The sequence below is a fragment of the Lissotriton vulgaris genome, chromosome 8 (assembly GCF_964263255.1).
Source record: "Lissotriton vulgaris chromosome 8, aLisVul1.2, whole genome shotgun sequence".
Classification (NCBI taxonomy): domain Eukaryota; kingdom Metazoa; phylum Chordata; class Amphibia; order Caudata; family Salamandridae; genus Lissotriton; species Lissotriton vulgaris.
In genome coordinates, this window is record NC_141696.1 from 564,719,702 (window position 1) to 564,747,035 (window position 27,334).

The 27,334-nt window shown below is 47.0% G+C and overlaps 1 protein-coding gene across 1 annotated transcript in view; it reads right to left on the reverse strand.

Annotated features, from left to right (window-relative positions):
* The window catches only part of TM9SF2 (transmembrane 9 superfamily member 2), a 395,116-nt gene that overhangs the window by 295,905 nt on the left and 71,877 nt on the right, over positions 1-27,334 (reverse strand). Inside the window, exons 3-4 of the mRNA XM_086934380.1 lie at positions 15,902-15,995; positions 184-311 (exon numbers count right to left, since the gene is read on the reverse strand). Coding sequence (XP_086790506.1) covers positions 184-311; positions 15,902-15,995 — 222 coding nt within the window. The remainder of the gene's footprint in view (positions 1-183; positions 312-15,901; positions 15,996-27,334) is intronic.

Here is a 27,334-nt window from a genome sequence, read left to right on the forward strand (position 1 = left end):
TTAAGTTTTGCAAGCCAAAAATAAGACTGTAGAGTAACATACACATGCTTAAGAACCACTGCTTGCAAACATTTAAGTAGCAGCTCAACTCCTGAACAAACTTGGCCCACACACAGTTCACTGTGCACAGGCTATAAAAGAACAATGGAGGGAAATAACACAAAGTAATCTTCTATAACTTACCAGTGGTGTTGGTAGTTCAAAAGCATACTTTTTTTCAAGAAGTCTAACTTTTGCTTGGAGTCTGAATTTGATGCATCATATTCTTTTACGCAAACGGATTTACAAGTCTCATCCTTTTTAAATGTGAACTGTAAGTTGAATAAACAAGTGTTCACGGGGAAAAAAGAAAAATAAATAATGAATAAACACATTTTAACCGATCTGACTTTAACATAGTATTTTTTTTATAATAAATTGTTTGCATTCATAGTAGGTTAATGTTCTGAAACCCAAGAGCCCGTACGTACTAAGTTGATGCCCGAATAACATTATCAGACCAAAAACTCTATAATTCCTCACTTCAGCATTATTCAGTTCTCTACGTGTTTTTTCCATTTTTTCAAATTATTTTTATTGACATTTGTCAATCCAATAAACAATGCGAGCTTGAAACATGACACTAAAAAATATCAGGATGCAATGCATTCTGTATACTCCCAAGAGACGGCCCTCAAGAGTAACCCGCCTGAGTCCCGGAGACCCCATTGCTGCAAGCAGTTAACTACTTGTTAAGTGCACAGGCTTATTACTTAGAAATGCAACACTCTAGTAAACAGCAAAAGATACACTTTGCAAGGACCATTTCAAGTTTATGAAAGAAACCTAAAAAACAAAGCATTACACAAAAACGGACAGTTTACGTCTTGAGGACCCAAGCAGCCTTCCTTCTTATTTGCCAGAAAGCACTAGAACATCATGCAAGTGGCTCTTAAATCATCTCAGGGAGGTAGGTGTCACACAGCAATTTAACAATTACGGAATGTATTGCATTCTCAATATTGCGTTTGTATAATGTTAGAGAAAAGCTCTTAACAGCTTGAATCTAAGTGGTGATCTAGCTGGACTTGGACAGAAGAAAAGGGACTAGCAATCCATACATATATCACTTTTGTCCTGAACAAATATTAACTTTAGACAGAATATTACTCATTTTCCATGTAGAGCAAAAAGACAAAAACAGGCTTACTGAAAGTGCTAAACACAGTTTCCAGAAAAAAGATTTTACAGCACCTTAAATGCTAAAGGGGTCCTTAGCTAAAGGACATATAGCAAAAATAAAATCTAAAGCAAAACACATACAGCCACCACAATGAAAGCCTAACTGTTCTCATTACGGATCATCAACCAAAGTAAATGGCCAATAACCCCACCTTAATTTTATTAACGTTCATTCACATAGCGTTTTATATTCAGGTAGCGATTTCAAAACATCTGAAGAATGAAACTCGACCCAAGAATGTCTGCCTTTGGTGGTAATAAATGAGACTTTGACTATCTATGCAAGAGCGAGTAAAGCCTTTTTTTCAGTGAACAAGGCCAGAAACGTTTTGTGACACTAAAGAGTCAATTATAATTGACAGCCATTCAGTTTGGGGCAGTGAGAACTTGTAGCAACACAGAATGCACATTATTCATATCTGAACCTATATTTTTCAATAGACAAAAGACATATTACTTCATTGGATTCACTGTGAGGGTCAGAAAATTAGAATATAAAAATGTTAACATAAAGTCACTAGCCAGATGTAGATCAAAGAGAAGATCCTATAATGGAGTGTCCACAACACCTATAACAGACTACTACCTAACTAGAACTTGCACTGCTTATGATCTCACATATAACATCACTGTTGTAACCTGACCTCCCAAATGGTACCTCCCGTCCACCCCTCCCCTCTTTCCCAGTTGTTATCCCCTGCCCTGACGCTTGCAATAGAATGTTGGTGCACTCTCCCGTGAGGAGAGTGGATGATTAATAAACAGGACTTACTTCCACTGGTGTCCTTGTCTTAACATTTGTAATTCTAACACTGGCGACGGAACTGCGCAGGGGGCAGTAGTTAATCATCTCCCCTTTGACTGCTCTCTCCACACACACACACAAGAGAAACTGGAGGAGGCTTGTGTGGGAAGAATAAGAAGAAAAGAAGAATTTTGCGAAGAAGGGAAGTCACCTTTGACTGCTGTCTGTTCGGCTAAAGGAAATTATCGTGTCGGCAAGCAGTGGATTGGTGGGACTACCACTCAAGATACAAGGTTAGGAGGAAGAGATAGGTAAACAGCTATCTTCGGGCATGCTGCGAGGCAGTGGGGGCGCATAAAGAACACTTGTAAGTCCACCCCGCCTCCATGGACATAGCTCATAAAGTGTCGACTACGGCTGTTCATTTTAACCAGGCTAGCCGCGTAGTAGGTTCTACGAGATAATCATACTGGCAAAGCAGGAAGAGGCACTGAGGATTAACAAGTTACCAGAACCCTCACCTGAACTTAAGGAAGTATCCTTGCCTCGGAACCGGGAGAGCGTGTTGTGTCCTGTGGTAACCGCTGTGTCCAGGCTTGCCGCGGTGGGGAGCTGCGCTGTATTTCGGTGGTTCCGTGTGTCTGCAACTGAGGGGGCAAGTGCATGAGGCGTCGGAGAGCCCAGGCGTCGTCTTTGGATCGAGGAGTGTGTAGTGGGCGTCAGGTGCGATTTGCCGCACGAGAGGAGCTGGGCAAGACTGTCCCACTTGAGGAGCGTTGCTCGTTCAGAGCCTGAGGTCGGAAGGAGATAATTCCTGTCAGGACGCCCTAGCGTCACCTGACTTAATCCGGATATCCAGGACGCAGCCGGCGCACCAGCAGCTAAGGGCCGGGTGTTTTGTGAAGAAGTTAACCCCTACTGGAGAAATAGATCGTTGGGCCAGCTGTTTCTTGAGGCTGCCTTGCGGACCGTTTTTGTAGTGTTACTCCCCACCCCAGCTAAGGCGAACAGTGGATTTCGAGTGGAACTAGCTTCCAGGTTGTGGTGGTGAGTGAAATCGATCAACTGACAGAGTAGAACTGGAAGGACACTCAGTAGTTCTTCACATTTCACTGGAACTGTGACTTTTTAGCGAATGTACCAGATTCCCTTGTAAAACTGTGCTGGGAAATTAATATTCTGTGGGTGTTTGGTTATTGTATGAGTCAGGTAGTGGTGGTGCAGTACCAAGGTTTTCGTTGTCCACTCTACAGGTATAATTTAGCGTAACAATATGGCAGCAGCAAGCATGAGTCAACCTCCACCCTTCCTGAACGAGATAGGCGAACCTGAAATCAGTTGGAAGGAGTGGGTAAAATTATTTGAGTCATAATTGATTGCTGTTGGAGGCAACAAATATAAGGCAGAAAGGAAAAAACACATATTGTTACACAATTTGGGTAGACAAGGGCGCAAGGTTTATGAGTCTCTACCTATGCTAGAACAAGAGGGGGAGGATGAAACTGATGTTGATGCGTATGAGCAAACTATGGGAAAGTTAGAAAAACATTGGAGACAAAATAAATTTGGTGTTGGAACGCCGTGAGTTTTTCAAAAGGTGTCAGGGTAAACAAGAATCTGTGCAAAATGTCATTGCTACATTGTGGGGTCCGACACAGCTATGTGAGTTTGGTAGTTTAACTGATTCCCTCACAAGGGACCAACTTGTGAGATGCACCAATAACCCACGTATCCAGGAGAAGTTACTTGCCAAAAACCCAGGGTTAAGAGAAGCAATTGAAATAGCCAAGTCAGTAGAACATACAGCAAGATGCATTAAAGAAATGAAACCTAATGGAGAGGAAGTAGCTCCTGTAAAGGATGAGGAGGACTGCAACGAGTGTGTAAGGTTAAGTCAAAAGAAAATTACAGTGTGAGAGGAGAGCCTAAGGAGAAGGGTCCTAAATGCTATCGGTGTGGCAGCAATAACCGTTTGGCAACTTTTTACCAGTGCCCTACAACGTTTGTCACGTGTAAAAAATGTAATAGGAGAGGGCATTTCGCGAGAGTATGTAGAGATGGTGAACTGCACACTAGAAATGAGGGAAGGAACATGGAGAAAAGTGCGGCCAGGGAAGTAAAGTGTATAGAGCAAAGAGGTGGGAAGATAATCTTGCAAGTAAAAGATATAAATAGTACCGTTAACTCTATTTACCCCAAATGTGAAGTCTTCCTTGATAACCAATGTGTAGAAATGTACGCAGACTCATGCTCTCCATACACCTTACTGAACAAAGTTGATTTTGTGACTATGGAAAATTGTAATGTGAATCAATTGAAAATGCCCGATATTTCTCCCACAGGATACAACAAAGGGAAAATACCATTGGTAGGCATGAAAAATGTGCAGCTACGTTTTAAGGACAGGGAAACATATGGAACAGTGTATGTAGTGGAATCAGGATCTAATTTACTGGGATGGGTTCACCAGAAAGCGCTGGGTACCATCCTAGATCCCAACAGTGCCGAGCAAGTTTTGCTCACAGACAGGTCCCTGAGAAGCGATAACATCTGCGAAGAGTTTGGGCAGCTATTTAAAGAGGAGCTTGGCTGTCTACACAAGTTCCAACACAGAATCAAGTTAAAGTATAATGCTAGGCCAGTCGTACATAAACTACGCCCAGTGCCACAAAAGTCGAAAATACCCCTGGAAGAAGAATTGCACAAGCTATGCGAGTTAGACATAATCCAACCAATAAACTGCTCAGAATGGTTGGTTCCGATTGTTATTGCGGCCAAAGCCAGCGGCGAAGGAATTCGTCTTTGTGTGGACTTGCGCAGTTTAAACTACAATATATGGGTGGAAAGACATCCCTTGCCCATAATTAATGAAATGCTGAGCACCATGGGCCCTGCTAGATACTTCAGCGTGATTGACCTGTCCATTGCATATCACCAAATTGAACTCCATCCAGAGTCGAGACCCCTCACGGCGTTCATCACCCCATTCGGAGCATTCATGTTTAAACGGATGCCTTTTGGGCTGGCGTCTGCAGCTGCCATATTCCAGAAAGCAATGCAGAAGATATTGGAAGGAGTTGAACGTACCATGTGTTTCCAGGACGACATACTGGTCTATGAACAAACGGAGGAAGAACATGATGGGGTCGTAAGACAGGTGTTCACAGTCAGACCGGCGTCCATGAGTCTGCTGAAGAAAGAAAAATGCAAAATAAAAGTGAAGGAAGTTGAGTACTTGGGCCACAAGATAACAGAAGACGGGTTCAGACCGAAGGGCAGTCTAATCCAAGCAGTGAAAGAAGCACCCAGGCCCAAGAACAAAGAAAAACTCAAGTCCTTCCTGGGGCTTTTAGAGTATATGTCCAAGTATGTGGACAATTTTGCTGCCAAGTGCGAATCCATGAGAGAGCTTATGAAGAAAAACAAAGATTTCTTATGGAACGAGGAGCATGATGCAGTGGTGAATTCGTTAAAGGAGGAATGAATAAACTCCCCAGCATTAGGTACATTTGACGCATCAAAAAAAACTATCCTGGCTACAGATGCGTCCAACAAAGGCCTGGGCGCGACCTTGATACAGAAAGATGGAAAAGAGGAGAAGATTATTGCATTTGCATCCCGGAGCCTTACAAACCCTGAACGGAATTATTCTGTAATTGAAAGGGAGGCCTTGGCCTGTTTCTGGGCCGTTAGACATTTCAAGTTTTTCTTGTGGGGTTTGAGGTTCACCATCCGGACCGATCATAAACCCCTCACCTTCATATTCTCTGTGAAGGAGTTAGAAAATTGTACACCTCGCATCAGCAGATGGATCCTGGGACTGAACACTATAACTTCAACATGGAGTATGTACCAGGCAAGGAGAATAAAATCGTGGATTTCCTGTCAAGGTCCCAGTTACCAGAAGTGGGGCATACAGAAGAAGCCCTGGACAGTCCTATACTGATGACGGTGATGCCTGCGATCACGGAAAGGGAATGGGAGGAAGAGATGAAAGAGGACAGCGAATTGAAATCCTTAAAAGAATATATGGAAAAAGGATGGCCAAACAAGAAGAATGAACTGGATGCCGGCATATAGGAGTTTTGGGAAGTGAGAAACGAATTAAGTTTCATAAGAGGCAGAATCTATCGCAATCATAGAGTAGTTCCACCCAAGGGCCTCAGGAAGAAGGTCATTGACTTAGCACATGAAGGCCACCTGGGGCGAAGCCTAACTAAAGCCAGAGTCAGATCCAGTTTCTGGTTCCCAAGGATGGACGCCATGACTGAACAAGCTGTAAAGGATTGTGGAGCGTGCGCCAAGAGCGACAAATCTAAGGCGGTGCAGAAGGCACCATTATCTCCAGTAATGGTACCAACCAAACTGTGGAGCAAGTTGGCCATGGACATTATCGGACCCATGCAGGAATTAGGTGAAAGGAAGAGATTCATGCTGGTCTTAATAGATTACACAACCCATTGGATCAAACAGACGTTTATGCACAGTATCACCACAAAGGTGGTGATTGAGTTCTTGAATGGAGTGTTTGTCGAAGAAGGCATTCCAGCGACTTTGGTGACAGATAACGGAATGCAGTTTAGCTCGGAAGAAATGTGGGAATTTCTCTAGGGATTGGACATTAAACATGAGACCACAGTTTTGTATTGCCCAAAAGCCAATGGGTTAGTCGAGCAGGCAAACGGAATCATAAAGGAACATATCAAGTTAGCTGCCACCAATGGACACGACATAGAGAGTTCCCTTAAAAGTGCCTGTGGGCATACCACACCTCCCCGAATAAGGTCACAGGCATTTCACCCTTTGTAGCATTGCGTGGGAGAGAACCCTGCACCAAGTTGAATCCCAGTTGGTTGAGTGGAGGTGAGGCCAGGAAAGTGGATCATGAGACCACAGCAGAAAAGATCCAACTCCACCAAGACAATTACAAGCGGTGGTATGATACGAAACATGGGGTGAAGGATTCCCAGTGGGAGGTAGGTGACAATGTACAAGCCTGGAGGAGCAATAAAGTGGGAGTCACCCAAAGCAAATACTACACACCCTGTAAGATTGCGAAGGTGCTTAAGAATGTGGTTCAACTTGAAAATGGTCAATGGTGGAGCTTTGATAAAATTGTAAATGCGCACGATTAATGTTCTGGTTCAGTTTTAATTTCAAATGACGAAAAGAATGTCTTCCGTCCCACCTCCGTGGGTCCTATTTTTCTGTTCTTTGTCACCCCTATGGAAGGGAGATGTGTTGTAACCTTACCTCCCAAATGGTACCTCCCGTCCACCCCTTCCCTCTTTCCCAGTTGGTATCCCCTGAAGCTTGCAATAGAATGTTGGTGCACTCTCCAGTGAGGAGAGTGGATGATTAATAAACAGGACTTACTTCCACTGGTGTCCTTGTCTTAATATTTGTAATTCTAACAATTACTCATAACATGTTCTAACATCTTATAGGACTTCACTGATGACGTCTCAAATTACATCATTGATGACCTTATTCAAGCTTCTTTTCTTTACATTACTCTATAAACTAGTATGGTATTAGAATCCTGAAAGTAAGTACAAAATAGCTAAGAATAATATGAAGCAGCATCAATGCCATCACAGATATAACTCCCCTAGGTGTAGCAGGCATGTATTATGTGCAACACCTACCATATATTATACACCTCAAGGATAGCCTAGTTCACATTAACAATCAACAACAGATATATGGGAAACCCTTATTGCACACGGTGCTGAATATGTATACAACTGTTCAGAGAAAGTCAATTTACTCAAGCTATTCAACATCTGTTCCAAAATTAATAAACTACTAAGGACATCCTTTATCTGTACCAAACATCTCACAGTACCAAATCTACATTGAGAAATGAAACTGATATGAGCAGATAAGAGGCTACTGTAAACATTGTTTATGGTGAGAGTTTACACTGTACCACACAGTTTGCATACAGTGAAACTCACGAGAAATACACCACTGAGTATTGAAGAACTGTCCACACTCTATGCAACACTTGTCAAAAAATACATTAATAGCTTAAAATAACCAATGTCTGACAGTGCTAAAGAATATACCATCTGTAGTCTTCATACGGAGGTGAAAACTTTACAGACCGCTCATTTTCTGAAACAAAAGAAGCACATGTACATAGGCTAGTACGTCAGGCCCACTGACTTCTATGTTAAGTAGAAATTATCATGCGGAGACTACTCGGTCTAATAACTGAAGCCTGCTTACAATATTTAGTACTTAGTGTGTACAATCTTTCCATGGAAATTTTCTGAAGAATCAAAAAATGGTGCGGAACATGCTGAACACAAATTATCAACTGTCACCTGCACACAGGTACTCTTCTAAACTAAGATTTATAATGTGTTCAATACTGCTACACACCTATTATGCGTTAGGAGCACATGCGTATTGTAAACACTTGGACCCATTAGCTAGAAACAGGCTGTACAAAATTAGGTAGAAAAGTAATATGGTAGCTACCCGCCACTATGTAAACTATAAAACAAACCAACACACTCACTGGATGATGTCATCAGTGATATCATAAATGAGGTCATCAATGTAATTTGAGATGTCCCAAATTATGTCATAGAACGTGGCAGTAGTGATGTAATATGCAAGGTCATAAGCAGTGCACAGCAGGGGATCAAGTAATAGCTAGGTCTGCTAACTATAACTGGTGAATTTGTATTTTCTTTTAGTTCAAAACGGTAATGTTGTCACTGATCTATTCACCTAACTATAAAGTTCCTTTAACCTTATTTTCCCAGTGAATTTCTAGGGTTTTAACGTAAAGTAATAATGTATTACCATAACTTAAAGCCAACTTCCACTGCCGTGCACAGAAGGGGGTTGACAACAGGGCAAGACATGCGGCCAGGCCCTGTGCCCAACCTACCCAGAACCAGCTCCATTGCTTACTACTAACGTGGAAGTGGCGGGGCCAACAGGTGCAGCTTGTAGGCGATTTATGCATACTCAGCAGCAATTAAAAGGGAGAACCGTGGACACTCTCCATGGCCCAGCAAGTCCGCTCGGTTGCCCCCTCCTGCTTCAACACCCTCCGCATGCTCCGCAAAATCTACAGATAGATCCCCACCGATACCAGAAGAACGGTCACCCAAGCTCTCCTCAGCAGCAGGCTGGACTACGGCAATGCCCTCTAAGCAGAAATTAGGGCCTGACTTCAGAAGAGACTCCAGTGCATACAAAACGCCTCCGCACGCCTCATCATCGGACTCCCTCGCCACAGCCACATCACCACCCACATTAGAGACCTGCACTGGCTCCCGGTCAACAAGAGAATAACCTTCAAGCTCCACACCCACGCTCACAAAACCCACCACAACGCCGGACCAGCATACCGGTCCTTCTAAAACCCGAACCGCCAGCCTGGCTCCACCGCCCTCTCACTTGTCACCGTCCCACGCATCCACTGAACGACCACCGGCGGTAGATCTTTCTCCCACCACGCCACCAAGTCATGGAACACCCTCCCCAACCACCTGCATCAGACCCAGGACCTGCTGACCTTCAGGATAAGTCTAAAGACCTGGCTGTTTGACCAGTAGTGCTCCCCCCTCCATCCCTCAGCGCCTTGAGACCCTCACGGGTGAGTAGCGCACTTTACAAATTATTGATTGACATGCCCTTAGACCAAGAGACAAAAAGAAGGAACCCACTCATCTTGGGCAGCCACTACAGAAGACAGATTACGCTCAAATAAATCAACCATGCATTATCATACATTAACGATTTCAGGTAGTTTTTCAACGTGCAATTGTAGAGAAAGCACACAGTCCATCAGCCTGGAAAATGTCAGTGACTAAAGTGGAAGGGTCGGAGCATATGCCCTGGACAGTCCAAGGTCATGTTTTTTTTTATTTTTATAAATGGGCACAGTCTACTAATTAAGGGGGAGGCCTCCCTCAGCCTATTCTAGTTATGGGGACCCCATCACCCTACATTTCATGCGGGTGGCCCAAGTCGGCTACCGGCATGCTGCTGGAGGCAGTATTGCACCCCCCTGCATGGAACAGCTATGTATGCTGCTCCCTCCGGGCAGAAGCAATATCTTGATCCCACTCCCTGCATGGGCTCAGTGGCTTGGATAAGGGGGCCCGTGGCCCCTATCCGATATAAGTAAATAAATTGGTCCTGGGGTGGGCTTCCCGGAGCCACTGAAGGCTCAGGGAGGGGAGCCACGCGGCCCCTTTCTGTACAAATTTCAGCTGCAGGGGTGGACTCTGGGGGCCTAAAATAGCTTGGGGAGAGAGGACTCACGCCAGACTCCTTTTATGACATGTAGCCTCGGGGATGAGCTCCCCGGGCCTGTAATGGCTCGGGAAGGGAGGCAAATATGGACATCCAATTTGGAGATCTCTACTCCATTGATCTCTCCCTGTATCTGGTCTGATAATTTTTTAATAAAATTCTCTTAGTGCTACCTCCCCCTCGAAAACCACTAAACTCAAAGAATGTGTTGTCTAGAAACTGGCAACATATGAATACTGACCAATTCAGATCACTGTTAATAGATACAGCCCCATCTGCACTGGAGGCATTTCAGACCCAGACAGAGAGCATTAAGACTGGCTCGAGTGGGTCAGCGATCGTAACGCCCCTCTTAAGAAAATCACCATTTTAAGACCCTATGATGCCCAACGATGGTTCTCGATTGTGAATGAGCTTTCTAAACCAGACAGGATCATGCCAAAGCCAGTCCCAACATAGAGTCTTGGTGACTCTTAATTCTTTTTTTATTGAGAAAATTGCAGTCATCTAAGCTAGTATTCCCCCATCCAGTCCCTCCACTTATGACTTGAACATCTCTCAGAACCAAAACCAGTTGGATCACATTCCTTTGATTTCGAAGGAGACCATTCTTGATCTAATTAAAAAGGTCGACTCTGGCTCCCTTACTGATTGTTGTCCCCCTCACATTCTTCGAGAAGCTTTTTCTATTTGTCCTGATCCCCCTCTTTTGTTTCTTAACAACTAACTTAATCTCTATCGTTCCTGATAAATTTAAAAATGCGGAAATCATCCTCATTCTGAAGAAAACTAGTGCGAACCGGTCAGTCCTTGGTAATTACCGCCCCATTTCCCCCTCTGCCCTATCTGGGCAAAGTCCTTCAGGCATATGTGGCCAATTGTCTTAACTCATTTATCGAACACCATCAGATCTTTGATTCCCATCAGGCAGGTTTTAGACCCATCAATTCAACTGAATCTGTTATACTCACTTCCATGGATGAACTAAGAAGAAGAGCAGATAAAGGTACCCCCCGGGCCCTGGTCCTTTTGGATTTATCAGCAGCCTTCGACACGGTCGATCATAACATTCTGATTGGCCGTGTCAGAAGTGCGGGGATCCAGGGGCTGGCATTAAGATGGCTTTCTTCCTTTCTCAGTAATCGCTTCAAAGCAGTGCGGCTGGCTAATTTCTCTTTGAACAAGAGGTAACTGACCTGTGGGGTCCCTCAGGGTTCTTCTCTTTCTCCCCTCCTTTTTTAATTTGTACCTGCTCCAACTAATTCGATCCTTGAGAGAAAAAAGGATTGGGACTTTCAACTATGCGGACAACCTCCAATTAGTGTTTGAAATCAATTTGTCAGCATCGTCAGTCACCCACTTTCAATCCACAATGATTCTTATCAGGGATAGGATGATTCATAACCAACTTAAGCTCAACCCTGACAAAACCGAGCTGATTCTTACAGGTGGCTCCTCTAACCCAGGGCATTCTAACTTCTGGCCAACATCCCTAGGTAACCCTCCAGAGCCTGCAGACTCTGCAAAAAGCTTAGGCATCATGATTTCTAACGATCTGTCAATGAATGCCCAAATAAGCTCAGTAGTTTCTGCTAGTTTCTTCCAAATACGGAGAATAAGGAAAATCAGCAGATTTTTGTCTAGGGAGGCCCTGACCTTGGTTATCTTAGCCTTGGTGATTTCCCAATTGGATTATGCCAATTCCCTATACTGTGTCAATCCGGCCTTATCAACTCAGATGCCTTCAGGTGGTTCAAAACCAAGCTGCCACCCCACGGCCGTGCAGAGACTGGACAGCTTGCGCAGGCCTGTGGCTCTGACCGGAAAGTGGTGGGGCACCCCTTCTGCAGCCACAAAAGGAGGCGAAAAGCAGACTGCGCTGGGCAGGAGGTGGAAGCAAGGCCTAAAGATCTGGTTGAAGCCCAGGCCACACCGGATGGCAAACTTCGCTGGTCTCTCCCTACGGCAACAGCACGGAAGAGCACGGCCCAGGCCTCCACCGGGCACTGTGGCAGCACCTGCGCAAACGTGTCCCACACATAGTGGGAGTAACGGCCCAAGAGACATGTGGTGTTCACCGACCGCAGTCCTAAGCTGGAGGAAGATCTTCCCAAGGTGGCCCGCTTCTTAGATACCCTTTCAGGTGGTGCGTTCGGATATGCGCCATTGGAAAACGAGGCTTGGACCAACAATCTCTCAGGGGTGGGGTGTTGGGAGAGGAAACTCGGGTTGCCCGGGGCCGGACGGTGGCGTAGGGCAATCATCCTATCAATAGGACGCCCTGTGTTGAGCTTGGATCAGGTGCCCAAAAGGATGTCTGTGAGGGCTTCATTGAATGGCAGCAGGGGCTCTGAAGAGGCCGCTGCAGCATCTCAGTCAGGAAGTGAGTCCTAACTACCACCGTAGGAAGCTTGAGGTTTAAGGCCTCGGCCGCACCACGCAACACCACTGCATAAGATGCACCCTCCTGCGTAGCCACGGCAGGAAAAGAAAGCATGCCAAGGTCTGGCGACGTGTCCAGACTACTGACCTCACCAAACTCCTCTCTCCAATCCGGTTCTTCCAACTGGTCTTCTAGAGAGTCCACAGACCCCTCCCAGTCCTCCTCATCCTCCTCTGGTAGCCACTGAGGGGGATAGGGAATACCAGGGGAGAACAATGGTACAAACGTACCAGTCGGTTCCGGTCCCGACGTCGGTCCGGCTCTGCATCTAAATCGAGGGGGAGGCTGGGGTCGACGTCGGCTGGGACACAACCGGCATTTGAGGTGCCGGTGAAGGTGTCGTCACTGGATTCGGCGCCGGAGGTGTCATGAGGTCGACCAGCGCCGATAGGGATCCAGGCCTTGATCCTTGGGGGCCCTGCAGCAACAAAGCCGCCAGAATCAAAGGCCTAGAGCCCCCAACAGAGTCCGCTGGCGCAAGGGTGCGCCAGCGGAGTCGGGCTGCCCGAATATTGAATGCAAGGCTTCGTAAAAGCTTTGAAGCTGGGCAGGGCTCGCTCCGGCTCCTGGAAGGAGAGGGAAGGTTGGAGTCGACCCAACAGCCTCCACAGGCGGAGCTGGATGACTAACTTCCGCTTCAGCCGTCTGCGGCGGACATGGAGAAAGCGAAGAGCGACTATGCTTCTTCTCCTTCCTTTTTTTTTTTACAACTCTTTGAGAGCAGAATTTCAACGGTACAATAGCATGCTATTCACACAAAACTTTGCCGTCTTTTTGTACTTCGACTTACCCGCAGACTTGGGTGAAGAGTGGTGGTGACAACTCCGCAACCGGTTCCGTGACCTCCCTCCCGACCAGGACGTCGATCGGTGCAGAGCGGACTTCCGAGCCTCGAGAACCTTTTGGGACCGCTCCCGCAAAGACTTTAGGTTCATGGCCCAGCAGTGGGAGTAACACTTCGGGTCGTGATCGCACTCCAAGCACTAAAGGCACACAAGGTGCTGGTCCATAACAGACAATAAGCTGGTTAAAGGATGGAACATCCCTACGTGCACCAGGAGTCTAGGGACTCGAAAATATGTCGACAAAAAGTCACTAAAATAGAGTCAAAAAGTGACTGAAGGTACGGTCTCTCTGGATCTGCGATGGATGGTGCGGAAAAAGAAAGAACTGACGTCAGCGCACGAGGGCAGCATCTAAGTAGATTCCGCAAAGTCATTCCGGCAACCACGACACAACCGCCGAACGCGGCGGAGTCGACCGACGCCATCCATCGACATGCAGGGGTACTGCTGAAGAAAAAATTCTCCGGATCCAGTCTGACGCCTGGGGTAATGCTAAGGTGAGGATTCCATAACTAATTGGTTCTTTCAGAAATCAGCAGCTATGGTTGGCCATGCAGGTGTCCCTCTACTCACTCTAAAGTTTGATTCAATCCATCTTATAGCTTGATTACTTTCACATTAATTGAAGAGTGTTCAATAGCTATGGGTTTCTGCTTCTGAGCAGAGTCTAGGGGAGATTGGTGCCTTGACTTCAGAGCAGTACTGTTTTCTTACCAACATTTGGTGTTATTATAAACCCTGGTTGAGCACAGGTTGCATACTCTTAGCAATGACTTTCCAGCAAACCCAGTGTTACTCCAAGAAAAAATGTTAAATGTATTATATTAGTAGTTAGATGTGTGCTTTGAATCACTCAAAGAACCCATGCACCACCATGAATTCCGAAAAGGGCTTTCAGCAATAACAGTCCTTCTGAGGAGTTCTTTCCCTAAAAAGGTCAGTGTGTGTTGTGCTAGTTTTTCATGGAAGCGCTCCAATCCTCTGAAAGGCTATTCATTTCAGCTGAAAGAAAAGAATCCAAGATAGTCTGCCTCCGTTTTCATACTAAGATTTATGGCAACATCAGTATACGTCTTTTCAGCCATGCAAACAGTCAATGATAGATAGACTTGAGTCCAACACTAAATGATGTGAGTATGCACAGGATGTGCCTATCCCATTCAGACAAAAAAAAGGTCATTATTTGCTGGTCACAAGAGAACTGTTAATTTTGTCAACAGCTTAGCCTTCAAATGTTGTAGAACTTAAGAAAACCACAGATGGCATATTTACCTCCATTTAAATTTTTAAGCAAAACAAGAAAATACAACACAATCAATGTAACTCTCAAGCCACTTATAACTCAATGTTCTTGGTGAAATAACCTACAACATATTAGGAAGCGGACACGTGGGTGTTTGGTGCAAGGGTTTGTTTGGTGAAGGGTGAAACAGTCATTTAATCAGTAAGATACTAATATTATGCTTGACTATACAATATTTTTAACATCTGAGCATACAGATTTTAAAATAATGAAAATAAATCAGTTACTATTTTTTTTTTTTACCTTTTTATCGCAGATAGTAGCAAGTTCAAACAATACTAGAGAGAAAGGCATAAAAGAAGCAGGAGAGAGAAAATGAAGTAAACTAAGAGGGTGTGCCTATAGGATGCTAGAAGGCTATCAAGTCCATATCCCTAGATTGTGATGTAGCGGTCACTAGTAGCATAGTTTCCGTTCTGGTTGACAGCAAAGCATACAAACAGTTCTGTGGTGAATGCATAGCTTAGTAAACAAACTTGATGCCCTGAAGGGCATGGGCAAGAGGTATGAAGAGGGAATATCCTAATCTTTATTAGTTTCTGCTGTAGAGCTAAGTAATGTCTCACACATTACTTTCTAGTCAACAGGGTCTTCTGTCAATTTATTGTACATCCTAACCATGGACAGACAGACTTCTTCAGCTAACATCCATTCAGAAAGTTCTTCACACATATAAGATAACTGGGCGTCATTCCGTTGAATCTTGATTCTCTGCTTTGCATGAATAAAGTCCCAGACCTGCCACATAGTATTTCATTTAAGTTCTTTGTCGGTGCAAGATTTGACCATATCTCCCACTGGCAATTGCAGGTATGAGACTACCTTCTGCCAATACTCCTGTGTTACTCTGCATGACAACATCACATTAAGTAATCCTGCCCCATGGCATCCAACACCTATTGGATCTGTGTGTATGGGCTATATCTTGTTCGAGATTTTGGGAGACAATTACTAATATTAATTTGGTTTTAGTGTCATTTTAACTTGTGAGTATACAGTTTTGGAAGACAATTAATTTATTTAACAGTTGCAATGTAATAATTAAATAAGTGTAAACAAACCTTGTATGGCGATGGCTCTATTCTTTCCCCAAACAATACTTGACCCAGATTTTCAGACGGTCGCTTTTCTTTGTCCTCATGACAAAAATCAAATCTATTAAAATGGATAAAAATAAGTTTACAAAACTGTAAAATCTACACGTTCAATAATCCAACCTCCCTCTTCCCCCACAAATGTGCACAATCTACAGACAGATTCAACTGCAAAGGAGGAAACAAATCTCTGGGCATAGACACAGAAAAGTATAGCATAATGTATAGGGAGGGTCTACAGAGGAAGAAAGCAACCAACAAGCGAAAACCTAAAAGTTATGATCAAAACAATCAACTTACCCTAATACTCATCAACACTCCTCAAATTCATAACTATCAAAAATATCTGTCACACTTCTGTCTAGGTGCTAGGGCTAAGTGATTTTTTTACAGCTAACCCACGGCCAAATGTGCCCTTCTGAGCTCCAATTCTTGCTTACTGAGGAATAGGGAGGAGGCGGCGAGATCCTAACAAAATGAACTAAAATCAAGAGGACACCACCAGACATCCCAGTGCCCGTTTTACCAGCACCCTGGCCCAAATCTAAACACTGGAATCAAGTTGGTTTGGGATTGAAGGAGGAGAGCAAATATGGTTGCCAAACAAGGGATAATTATTAGATTTTGTGGTTTGAGTACTTAACTTTATCATCTTAAACTAGAAGTTCTGTTAAGGAATTTGTAATACTTTAAAAATATATATATATATATGTTAGAATTTCACCTAGAAAAGAACCATTACATTTCTAAATTGCAGGTTTATTTAGTAAACTCCTTGGGTTTTGGAATGGTTTACATTTTGAATGTGCTCAAAGGTCTGCACAGTGGGACACAGCGCTGTGAACAGTACTCCTGTTCATAAATTTCACAGGAAATGGCAAGGGAATGGACAAGGCAGTACATCATTACCCTATGCGCAGGCCTTGCCTTACATGCTGCACTTTACTGGTATCAGCACATTGTGATACTTTTTCACAATGTAAGGGCTTAGGTCTTTCCCTACACACAACACATATCGGTAGCAGTACAACATGAGTGGAACACAGTTTGTACAGAGCAGGGCATTCTCTGCACACTGCTCATGTGTACATTCTAGTACCCATACATAATGGTACTGAAGACAGTACAAACTGGTGCCAGTACCTAGTAATACTGCGACTTTGGCATAACCTTGTCATGGACACAGTAGTGTGCGCACATTACCATCCTTGTCCGTCTTCCTCGTCACAGTCACAAAGGAGCACCCCGTGTTCCAGACACAGCATTTACCCATAAATTAAAAAGGTCATCACCCAATATGGCTGCCTGATAGGAAGTACCTGTCACCTGGCCTATAAGGGTGGGACCAACACAGAAAAACATCCTATTTTTTCTCTCTGTGTTCCTGCAGAACACCCATCTACAGTATCCGTGGACGGTTCGGTTGTCCGGTCTCAGTAATGTATCTTTCCTTTTTTGTTTTTTGGGGTCTGCTCTAGCGTCCCCGTTTGTATTACAGCCACCGCTCCCCTCCTACTTTCGTTTTTCGCTTGCTGTGAGTTTTTGACTATGAACTAAGTGTTACTTTCTTTTGTAATTGGAGCAGACAGCGGTTTTGTTTGGCGCCACTCCAGCGTTGAGCGATGGGGGCGGCTGCCTGTCCACTTTACCCGGCACTGCCGCTCCTGCGCTGAGCGTCTGGGGTGTGGCGGTGCTGGGTCGGTGGCATTTTCCACCTACGTGCGGGGCTTTTAACGCTACTATGCTTAAGCGATCTGGTGAGTTTTTGTTTTAATGCCTCACGTGAAGCGCTGAGCCGGTGCTCACTTGCACCGGCTGCCGGGACTGCTGTCCGGGTGTCCGCTTACTTCCTCCCAGTGATATGTTGCGCACTTCTCTGTTTGTTTCATTATGGGGCACTGTTTCTATTTCTCGTGAATGCTGGAGGACACTCCAGGCGGCGGTGGTGCTTGCGGCAGGGGCTGGCTCCTCTGCTGTTGTCCGGTGGACTGCTGGTGAGCACCGCATTTTTGCGTGGCAGGACATGGTCCGATTGGCTCCCATGCAGCTTTCCAATGTGGTAATGTTTTACGTTTTGCTTTACTTCTCATTCGTTGCTGCCTCGGTCCTGTCTTGCGGCTCCCCCGCCAGCACGTTGGTGTTCGTGGGGTGATGGCGGCGCCTCCTGGGGTTCTGTTCTGGATTCATCGGGTGTCAGGACCCATGGGCTATAGCTTACAGCTATGTCTTGTACCTTTGGTGGTGCTGCCCTCACAGGCCAGGGTTCGAATCCTACCTATGCTGTAAATGTATCCACAGGTGGTACATTTTCAAATAGTGAACTTATACTGTGGACTCAGTACTTCGTGTGGGTGCTGTTAATATCCTTGATATGGAGTTTATTTAAACATCCCGAACCCTGCCCGCACGTTTGCTCTGTTTCGACAGCGATCTGGCTCGGTGTTGGTGCCGCATCCTTGCGTGGCTTGCCGGTTTTGCCCCCATTGTGCTTCCCTTTGTGGTGATGTCAGTAAGTGGTGCCAATGTATTATTGCTCATTGGAGTGTTTGTGGACGGGTCTCTTGCACTCCCCGTGACATTGTGTCCTATCTGGTTCTGTGAATGGTTCCTGTTCACTGGGCACTGTGCCTTGCTTGTGGCTTTGTGCTGCGTGCCTTCCCCGGGCGGGGTGTCTTTACGCTCCTTGCGCGCTGTTTTTCGTGTGCCTGGGTCATGCGGTTGCAGTTCCAAGTGTTCCTTGCCATGCAGTGCTTTCCGTCGCATGTTTCAGGTCGGACTTCGCCTCGTGGTGACTGGCTTCATTACTTGGTCCTGTGTTTTTGGCCCACGACTTTGGATTGCCTCTCTTTCTGTGTGTGGGGACACTGTGGACTTTTGTATCCCCTGTAGGGTCCTGTGTTCGTCCTCAAGGTCACAGGTTCTTTTCCTGGCGGGTCCACTCTGCCTTTCTTCCTTCTGTGGTCGATACGCTGAGTTCCTATGCGTGGGGTGACAATAGACGTCTGTTGTTCTGCGTCTTTTGATCCTTGATTGGTACGTGCATTTTGCATGTACACTTGTTATGTTAGCCGAGCCCTTGGCCACACTGTTTTTGCTCGTTGGTCCTCTTGTGCATCTGCTATCTCGGGTTCATGTGTTCGTCCCCAGTCTTGGACGGAGTTCCTCCCAGCCCTTTTGGGGATGGGGTTGTGGTTGTAGCACCCCTTCTGTACCATCTCCCGGCTTCTGCCTTCTGGTGCCACCTTTCCCGATGCCTCTGCCTGCCTCTCTCCCTGCGGGCAGACTGTTTTTGGTTCTCCTGCCTTCTCCGGCTCCTGGGTCCTTCACCTGGTGGTGGATGGTTCCCGGGCCGGTGTTGGGTCTGGGTTGGTCTCTCTGTTCCGGGCCTGTCCGGGGTCTCTCCCCTTTCTTGGGTCTCTTGTCTATGGTCTTCTATGTGCTTCTGGGCAAGTTGGTGTGCGTTTCCTCTGGGGCCCTTCTGGCTCCTTGGCCCTTTGCTGCCTTCTGCCGTATGGCCTTTGTAATTGCCCTGGGTGCTGCATGGTCGGGCCTGGTTTGTTCCTGGTTGTGTGCCCGCCAAGGTTTTCCTGGTGCTGTGAGCTACCTGTGGTGTGGGGCTGGTGGCTCAGTGGACTGCTGTGTCCACTGCTGGGGCCTGTGTTCGACCTCTTGGTCGCTGGTTCAGATTCCCGGTGGGCCCGCTCAGCATTTCGTCCTTCTCAGGTCGATATTGTGTGTGCCATTGTGTTGGGCAACAAACGTTGTCTTTTTTTGGGCCCCGTTGCCTACGGGTGTTCATGCGCTTTACTGTTGGGGGTTTGGCCCGCCTTTCCCCGCCACTCCTCCTTTTTGTATCCTCCCCTTTGGGTTGACGTCTGTTTCCTTTGGCCTTGGCTCCCCCGGAAGGGGGGGTGGGGGCCGGGCGGTCTGATGCTTGCTCCTGGGGTGCTTGGTTCTCCCGGGGTTTTCAACCAGGTGCTATAGCTGATGTGTCTTGTGCCTGTTGTGGCAAGGGATCTCATCGAACAAGGGTTCGAATCCTGCAACTGCTGTCAAATTGTCCTAGGGTGGCGAATTTTCGTACCCTGCTTTTATGTGCCTCTGGTGGCATCACCTCTCGCAGGTCACCAGTTCATTGTGGCATTGATGTAGCTCGGCTGTCTTGGCCCTTCTCCTGTGCTTAATTTCTTTTCTGCTCAGGGTTCTTGGTTCCCCACTTTCAGTGGGTGTCGTTGTCCCGCCTCCCAGCTGCTCCTCCCTCCTTCTGATAGTCTAGGCTCCGCTCTCCCGCTGTAGCGCTGTGACCGTCCTGATCCCTTCAGAAGCGGTCGCTCCTCACACTGCTCCCTGCTCTACTTGAGGCTTGTGGTATTGTAGCGCTATACTGCCAGATTGCTCTCTGCTAGCTCGCATTGCTCCCACAATTATTAGTGCCTGATTGCTTAGTATATTTGAATCGTAGCGCTATATTGCGAAAGTGCGCTTTCACGATATTTGAATTGTGCTGTGCTGCCTGAATAATTAATTTGTGCCCGACTGTGCAACTGCCATTTTCTTCGCGTTTATTTAGATTGTGCCCCAATCCTGTTTTTCGCTTTTGGCTTGCTGCCATTTTGTTGTTTGTTGTTGTGCCTCCCTGCCCGGCTCTCCACCCCGCTCCCGCCTCCCAGCTGCTCCTCCCTCGCCCCTCCACTATCCACATGACAGATGACTTTGCGCGCAGCGTTCACGCGGAGCGGTCGCGCCCCATGCACGCCGAAGGTGCGCCAAAGGTAAGCCCGTCTACGCCCGTCCGTGCCCAGGGCCAGACCCCCTGCCCCCGCAAAACCCATTCCACCCGCATAACATACGACGCCGCAACCCTCTCAGCCCTTCACCCCGGCAGCACACCACAATGCTACCAAGCTGCCCCAGGACACACCCATGGACCCTTCACCTGCCACTCCTGCAAGTTCGACTGCATCAGGACCCACACCAAATCCACAAACTCCAAACAGAGCTCCGACAACAACCACCTGAAGTGCATCCTGCTCAACACCCGCTCGGTCCACAGACACTCCATTGAACTCTGGAACCTACATCGCCGGACGTCGCCTTCCTTACAGAAACCTGGATGAACGCCTCATCAGCGCCCGACATCACCATAGCCATCCCGGACGCCTACAAGATAATCCGAAAAGATCGCACCAACCAAACAGGAGGAGGCATCGCCATCGTCCATAAGAACACCATCCGCATCACGACCAGTTCCGACAACCTCGCTACCGCCGAACACCTTCACTTCCAGATCCACACCGACCCCAAAACCACACTCGGAGGCACCCTCATCTACAGACCACCAGGAACCCGCACACAATTCAGCGAAGACATCACTGACTTCATCAGCCCACATGCCCTCCTCTCCGAGAAGTACATTCTACTGGGAGAGCTCAACTTCCACCTGGAAAAGAAAAACGACAGCAACACCACCACCCTTCTGGACAGCCTGGCCAATCTCTGACTCAAACAAATTGTTGACACCCCCACCCACTTTGCCGGACACACGCTCGACCCGATCTTCACCTCCAGCAAGCACAGCTCCTTCGATCACACCACAGCTCTCCATTGGACGGACCACAGTTGTGTTCACTTCAACTACAAAAAGACCACGACCCACAACCCCCCACAACCTATTCCTCGAAGAAATTGGAACAAAATCACCAACCAACTAACTATTCACATCGCTTCACCAAAACCATCCTGCCAAATCATCGGACCCAAACCAAGCAGCCACCAACCTCACACAATGGATCACCCACAGCGCCGACGGACTAGCACCCTTGAAAAACCATCTAATCAAGCAAGGTAGCAAAAAAGCCCCCTGGTTCAACAATGACCTTAAGAAATCCAAGAAGTTCTGTTGTACCCTCGAGAAAGCCTGGAGAAAAAAACCCAACCACAGACAACCTGGCCACTTTCAAGAACGCCACCCACAAACTCCACCAACTGATCCGATCCACCAAGAAATCAGCATTCAAGGATCGACTTGACAACAACACCCAAAACAGCAAGGAACTATTCAACATAGTCAAAGAATTTACCAACCCCACCGCCGGCACCAAACGACATCACTCCTTCCCAAGAACTCTGCGACTCTCTATCCTCATTCTTCCACAACAAAATCGCCGACATACTTAACAGCTTTGAAAACCTGTCCGAAGACCAGTCCACTCCACCCACCTCCGAACCAAAACCGCACTCTAACAACCTTTGCGCCTGGAACCCAATCACCACCGAAGACACCATCCGCCTGATGAACTCCATCCACTCTGGATCGCCAACCGACCCATGTCCCCACCACATTTTCAACAAAGCAGACTCCATCATCGCACCCCATCTCCGCGATGTCATCAACTGTTCCTTCAACTCCGCTACCTTCCCGGAAAGCTGGAAACATGCCGAACTCAGCGCCCTTCTCAAGAAACCCACAGCAGACCCCACTGAACTTAAGAACTACCGCCCCATCTCGCTCCTACCATTCCCTGCCAAAGTCATTGAGAAAGCCTTCAATAGTCAGATCGCCGCCTTCCTTGAATCCAACAAATCCCTCGACCCCTCACAGTCCGGCTTCCGAGCCAAACAGCACTGAAACCGCCCTCATCGCAGCAACAGACGACATTCGAACTCTACTGGACAATGGAGAAACAGCCGCCCTCATCCTACTTGACCTCTCCGCAGCCTTCGACACAGTCTGTCATAGCACCCTCATACAACGCCTCAGCAACGTCGGAATACAATGGAAAGCATTGGACTGGATCATCTCGTTCCTCGCTGGAAGAACCCAAAGAGTCCACCTCCCCCCTTTTATATCAGAGGCCACCGAAGTCATCTGCGGCGTACCACAAGGATCATCACTCAGTCCCACCCTCTTCAACATATACATGAGTCCCCTCGCACCCATCGCGCGGCAACACAACCTCAACATCATCTCCTACGCAGACGACACCCAGCTGATCCTATCCCTCACCAAAGACCCAAACACCGCCAAAACCAACTTACACGAAGGAATGAAAGAAGTAGCCGAGTGGATGAAGAACAGCCGTTTAAAACTAAACTCGGACAAAACGGAAGTCCTCATCTTAGGGTCATCCCCCTCTGCCTGGTACGACTCATGGTGGCCACCGGCCCTGGGAACCGCACCCATACCTATGGATCACGCACGTAACCTGGGCTTCATCTTGGACTCCTCCCTCTCGATGACCAGACAAGCCAACGCCGTCTCATCATCATGCTTCAACATCCTTTGCATGCTCAAAAAAATCTTCCGTTGGATCCCCACCGAAACAAGAAAGACGGTCACCCACGCACTGGTCACCAGCCAACTGGATTACGGAAACACCCTCTACGCCCGAACCACAGCCAAACTACAGAAAAAACTCCAACGCATCCAAAACGCCTCAGCCAGACTCATATTGGACATCCCTCGGCAAGCTCACATTTCCGGCCACCTGAAAGACCTCCATTGGCTCCCCGTCAACAAGAGAATAACGTTCTGTCTCCTCACCCACGAAACACAAAGCCCTCTACGACCTAGGACCCGAATGCCTCAACACGCGACTGTCCTTCTACATCCCCCTCCCGCCAACTACGATCGTATAATCAAGCCCTTGCCGCAATTCCGCGCATCCATAGATCCACCATGGGGGGAGGGGGGAGATCCTTCTCCTACTTAGCGGCCAAAACCTGGAATTCCCTCCCCACCCACCTCCGCCTTTCACATAACCACCTCTCCTTCAGAAAGCAACTAAAAACTTGGATATTCGATAAGTAAAGCACCCCCCCTCCCTCAAGCGCCTTGAGACCCTCTGGGTGAGTAGTGCGCTATACAAATTTCTGAACTTGAACTTGGGTGGTGCTAGCTGCTGTATTCGCTGCTCCTGTGCACTTTGTCCTTCCCCTGTCGACGTATGGTGTTCAGGTCCGGCCGGTCTTCATGTGACCCGTGTCTCCTTAGCCTTTAGGGGGGCGTTCGCTCTCCTCTTTTGACTCGACACGGTTGGAGCTCGTGCGGTTCAACTGGTCCTGGCAGGGTGTTTCTGGTGGCCCTGGTTGGTTCTCTTGCATCCCTTCAGTTTGCTCTTCTGCCAATGGTCTCCGCCCTTCATTGCACGGGGTGTTGATGCTTGGTGCCTCGCTGACCTTGGTGACACCTCCTCCTTCCTAGTCGTTGCTCCTCTGTATTGGTTCCCGCTGTCCCCTTCCTCTCCTGTTTCGTCTGGCTCTCAGCCGGTTGGCGTTGGGGGTTTTGTAGTTGATGGCGGTGTTGCTGTGGCCTGATGCTTCAGGTCACTGTGCTTCCTCCACAGATTATGTGTTAATTTCCTGGTGTTTCCCTGATTTGTTGTTTCCGGTCATTGATTGAGGCACTGTTGCTTCCATGGTGCTTTGGCTCTGTGGTGCGTCTTGAGTCTCTGGTAGCTCTGGCTCCCTCTGCGCTTGGTTCGCACTTATTCCTTGGGCTGTGCCCTTGGGGTGCAATGCCGTCGCTGGTGGTTTTCTTATTCGCTGGGTTTCTCCCTGTGGCCGGTGGGAGGGTTCTTTGCTGAGCTCCTAAACAGAGCAGTTTGTGCTTCTCGGTTCTTCGGTGCCGGTGGTCCGCCATTTTGGCTATCCGGGGGTCTTCTCTCGTCTCCCTTGAGTCCTTGACTTCTTGCCTTCTGCGCAGTTTTTCCCTGCAACGGCCTGTTGTTGCTTCGCCTGTTCCCCCACTGGAAATCTTCCTTTGGTCCTTCTTGCTTTGCATTCTGGTCCTTTCGGTTTGGGCGCCGTTGGGGGTGCTTGTCGTTTGCTTGTCATCCTCTTCTTGCGCTTCTTCCCTGTATGCCTGGGCCTTCGTCCTGTCTGTCCTTCTCCTAAATGTCCTCGGATGCCCCTCTTCGGGGTGGGGATTGGGTTTGCCTTGGCGTACGGCCTCCCTTCGCCTGGTGGGTTTTTCTTGTCGCCCTTGGGGTTGCCCGGCAGGGCTGTCTTTCGTAGGCCTCTGTTCCCGTTGGGTTCGGTCCGCTTCTTTGCCCGGCAGGCTCGGTCGGTTGGGCGTGCAGCTCTTTCTCTCAGGTTCGGCAGGAGCCTCTTATTCTCAGGGTCATGGGTTTGTGCCCCTTTTGGTTGGTGTTGGCATTCCTTCTTCCGGGGGTCTCTCTTCCCCCGGTCTTTCGGGTCGCTCCACTTTGTGTGTCTTCCTCCTGGGCTTCTCTCTAGGGGCCTCCTTGTTGGTACTTTGTGATTGGCGTCTTGGGCCTCCCCACGCGTCTTCTTCTCCTGTTTCTTTGCGATTGGGAGTGGGTCTTCTGGGGGTTTTGGCTCCGCCATCCTTGCGGCTGCTCGCTGGTTGTGATTGTCCGCAATGTTTTTCTCCTTTGTATCCTGGTTGACAGTTTCTTTGTGCGGCCAGCGCTTGGGTATACGCTCCTTTGTGACTGTGACGAGGAAGACTGACGAGGATGGTAATGACTCGGTTACTTACCAGTAATTACTCAGAGTCATAGTCTTCCTCATCACAGTCATACAGACGAACAAATGTATGTCTTTTCTTTAATTCTGCTTTTGTATTTTAGGATGTTTCCTGTGTTGGTCCCACCCTTATAGGCCAGGTGACAGGTACTTTGTGTCAGGCGGCCATATTGGGTTAGGACCTTTTTAATTTATGGGTAAATGCTGTGTCTGGAACACGGGGGGCTCCTTTGTGACTGACGAGTAAGACTATGACTTGGAGTAATGAACATTACTGGTAAGTAACCGAGTCAGTACATCTAGGCGTTTCAGGTTTTTAAATTTCTTTAACTGGTTCCTCGCCCTGTCCTGTTGGGTCCACACACCAAAGTCAGTATATTGCAGACTTAACGAAGCCAGGAGGAGGTGTTCCAAAAATGAGGGGACAATAAGGACTTCAACACCTCTTACTGAATATACTAGTACCGAAGAAACTGTTGACTCTTATTACAGACCCTATTTGCACTGTTTATCTATTTTTAACAGGCTGTGCTGTTCTTGTTTTGGATTATTAGGCGTATACCTAAAAGAGGACCAAGCACGTTTTGTCACCTTTACCTACTGAGCCGGTGTGAAGTTTAATTATCATTTATCTTTTTTTCCTTTTGTTACAAATAAACAACCACTCTGTATTTAAGACTGTTGTGAGTCTAGGGACCATTGGTTCTGATATACTGGTACATGAAAATAGCAGCACTGCTGCATTTTAGTTACATTTCAAAAGCTACATACCAAGTAGATTTTGAGTTCCCTTTTAAAAGAGCAATGTAACTTTAATTACAAATGTAAAATAATGCCACTATAAACCAGCACTGGCGAACAGATTTTCGGCTTTGTCGATGCTTGTTTTGTCATGATTGCTGCAAAGCTTTATTGCTCCAAGCAGGCAGCCTCATATACACGCACTAATGCAAAAAATATTTTTGGTCTTGAAAACACATATTGCCTTTGTAGTTTCTGGTACGGAGACAAACTGCTTTGTGTGGAATTGTGCTCCTTGTGCCGAATGTGGTGTAAAATTCCATTCAGCAGTTTTAGGGTGATGCGTCAAGAGGGAGTAACAAAATTTGGGAAGAAACTAGAACTTGGTCCAGAATGTGTGTTTTTTGTGATTTGGTTTAAATCTGTTTAGTAGTTTTTAAGATTTGAAGAGACCAAAATTTGTGCATATCTAACCAGTTTGGCTCGGGGCACTCTTGCAAGCGCGACCCAATTAAAGAAAAACAGAGCCTTCCGGCTGGCTCAGAGGGCTTTTTTTTAAAATCCTGGCCCCATTTTGATCCAATGAGAGCAAGACTGTTTGGCTGCCTGCAACATGAGTAAAAATGTTACAAGCAGCCCTTAGAGGACTTGGGGACTTAGTCCACTGTACTGAGTTAAGTACAGTTTTTTTTAATACTCTGTTGGTGGTGGGTCCCAGATGGCTAACTAAAACCCAAAACGCACAACTGTGGACCGGCGAAATGCTGGAATACAGATAAACAAAAGAGACAGAGCCCTGATGAGAACCCAAAAAGTGCCGGAATTGGGTTTGAAACGCGTCGGCATTTAAAACAGAAATGCATTAAGTTGCTGTACATTGAAAGATAAATGCTTTTGTGTTTACTTTGTCCTTTGAGTATAAATTTAATTGGAAAATGTTAGACCTGTCTGGCTTTTTGGCGAAGTCCCTCCTAATTTTTATTTATTTTGTCCCCTTTTTGCCCCTCAATCCCTTATTAATTTTTGTGTCTACTGACTTTTTGTAGGTGTTGGCCAGGGGGATAGGTGTTCCCTCTCCCCCTCATAAACTTTTACCTCAGGTCCAGAGGCCTGTTCTGACAGGAAAGTTGGCACCACCTAAAATGGTGGCCACCAACTGCCCCAACTGTC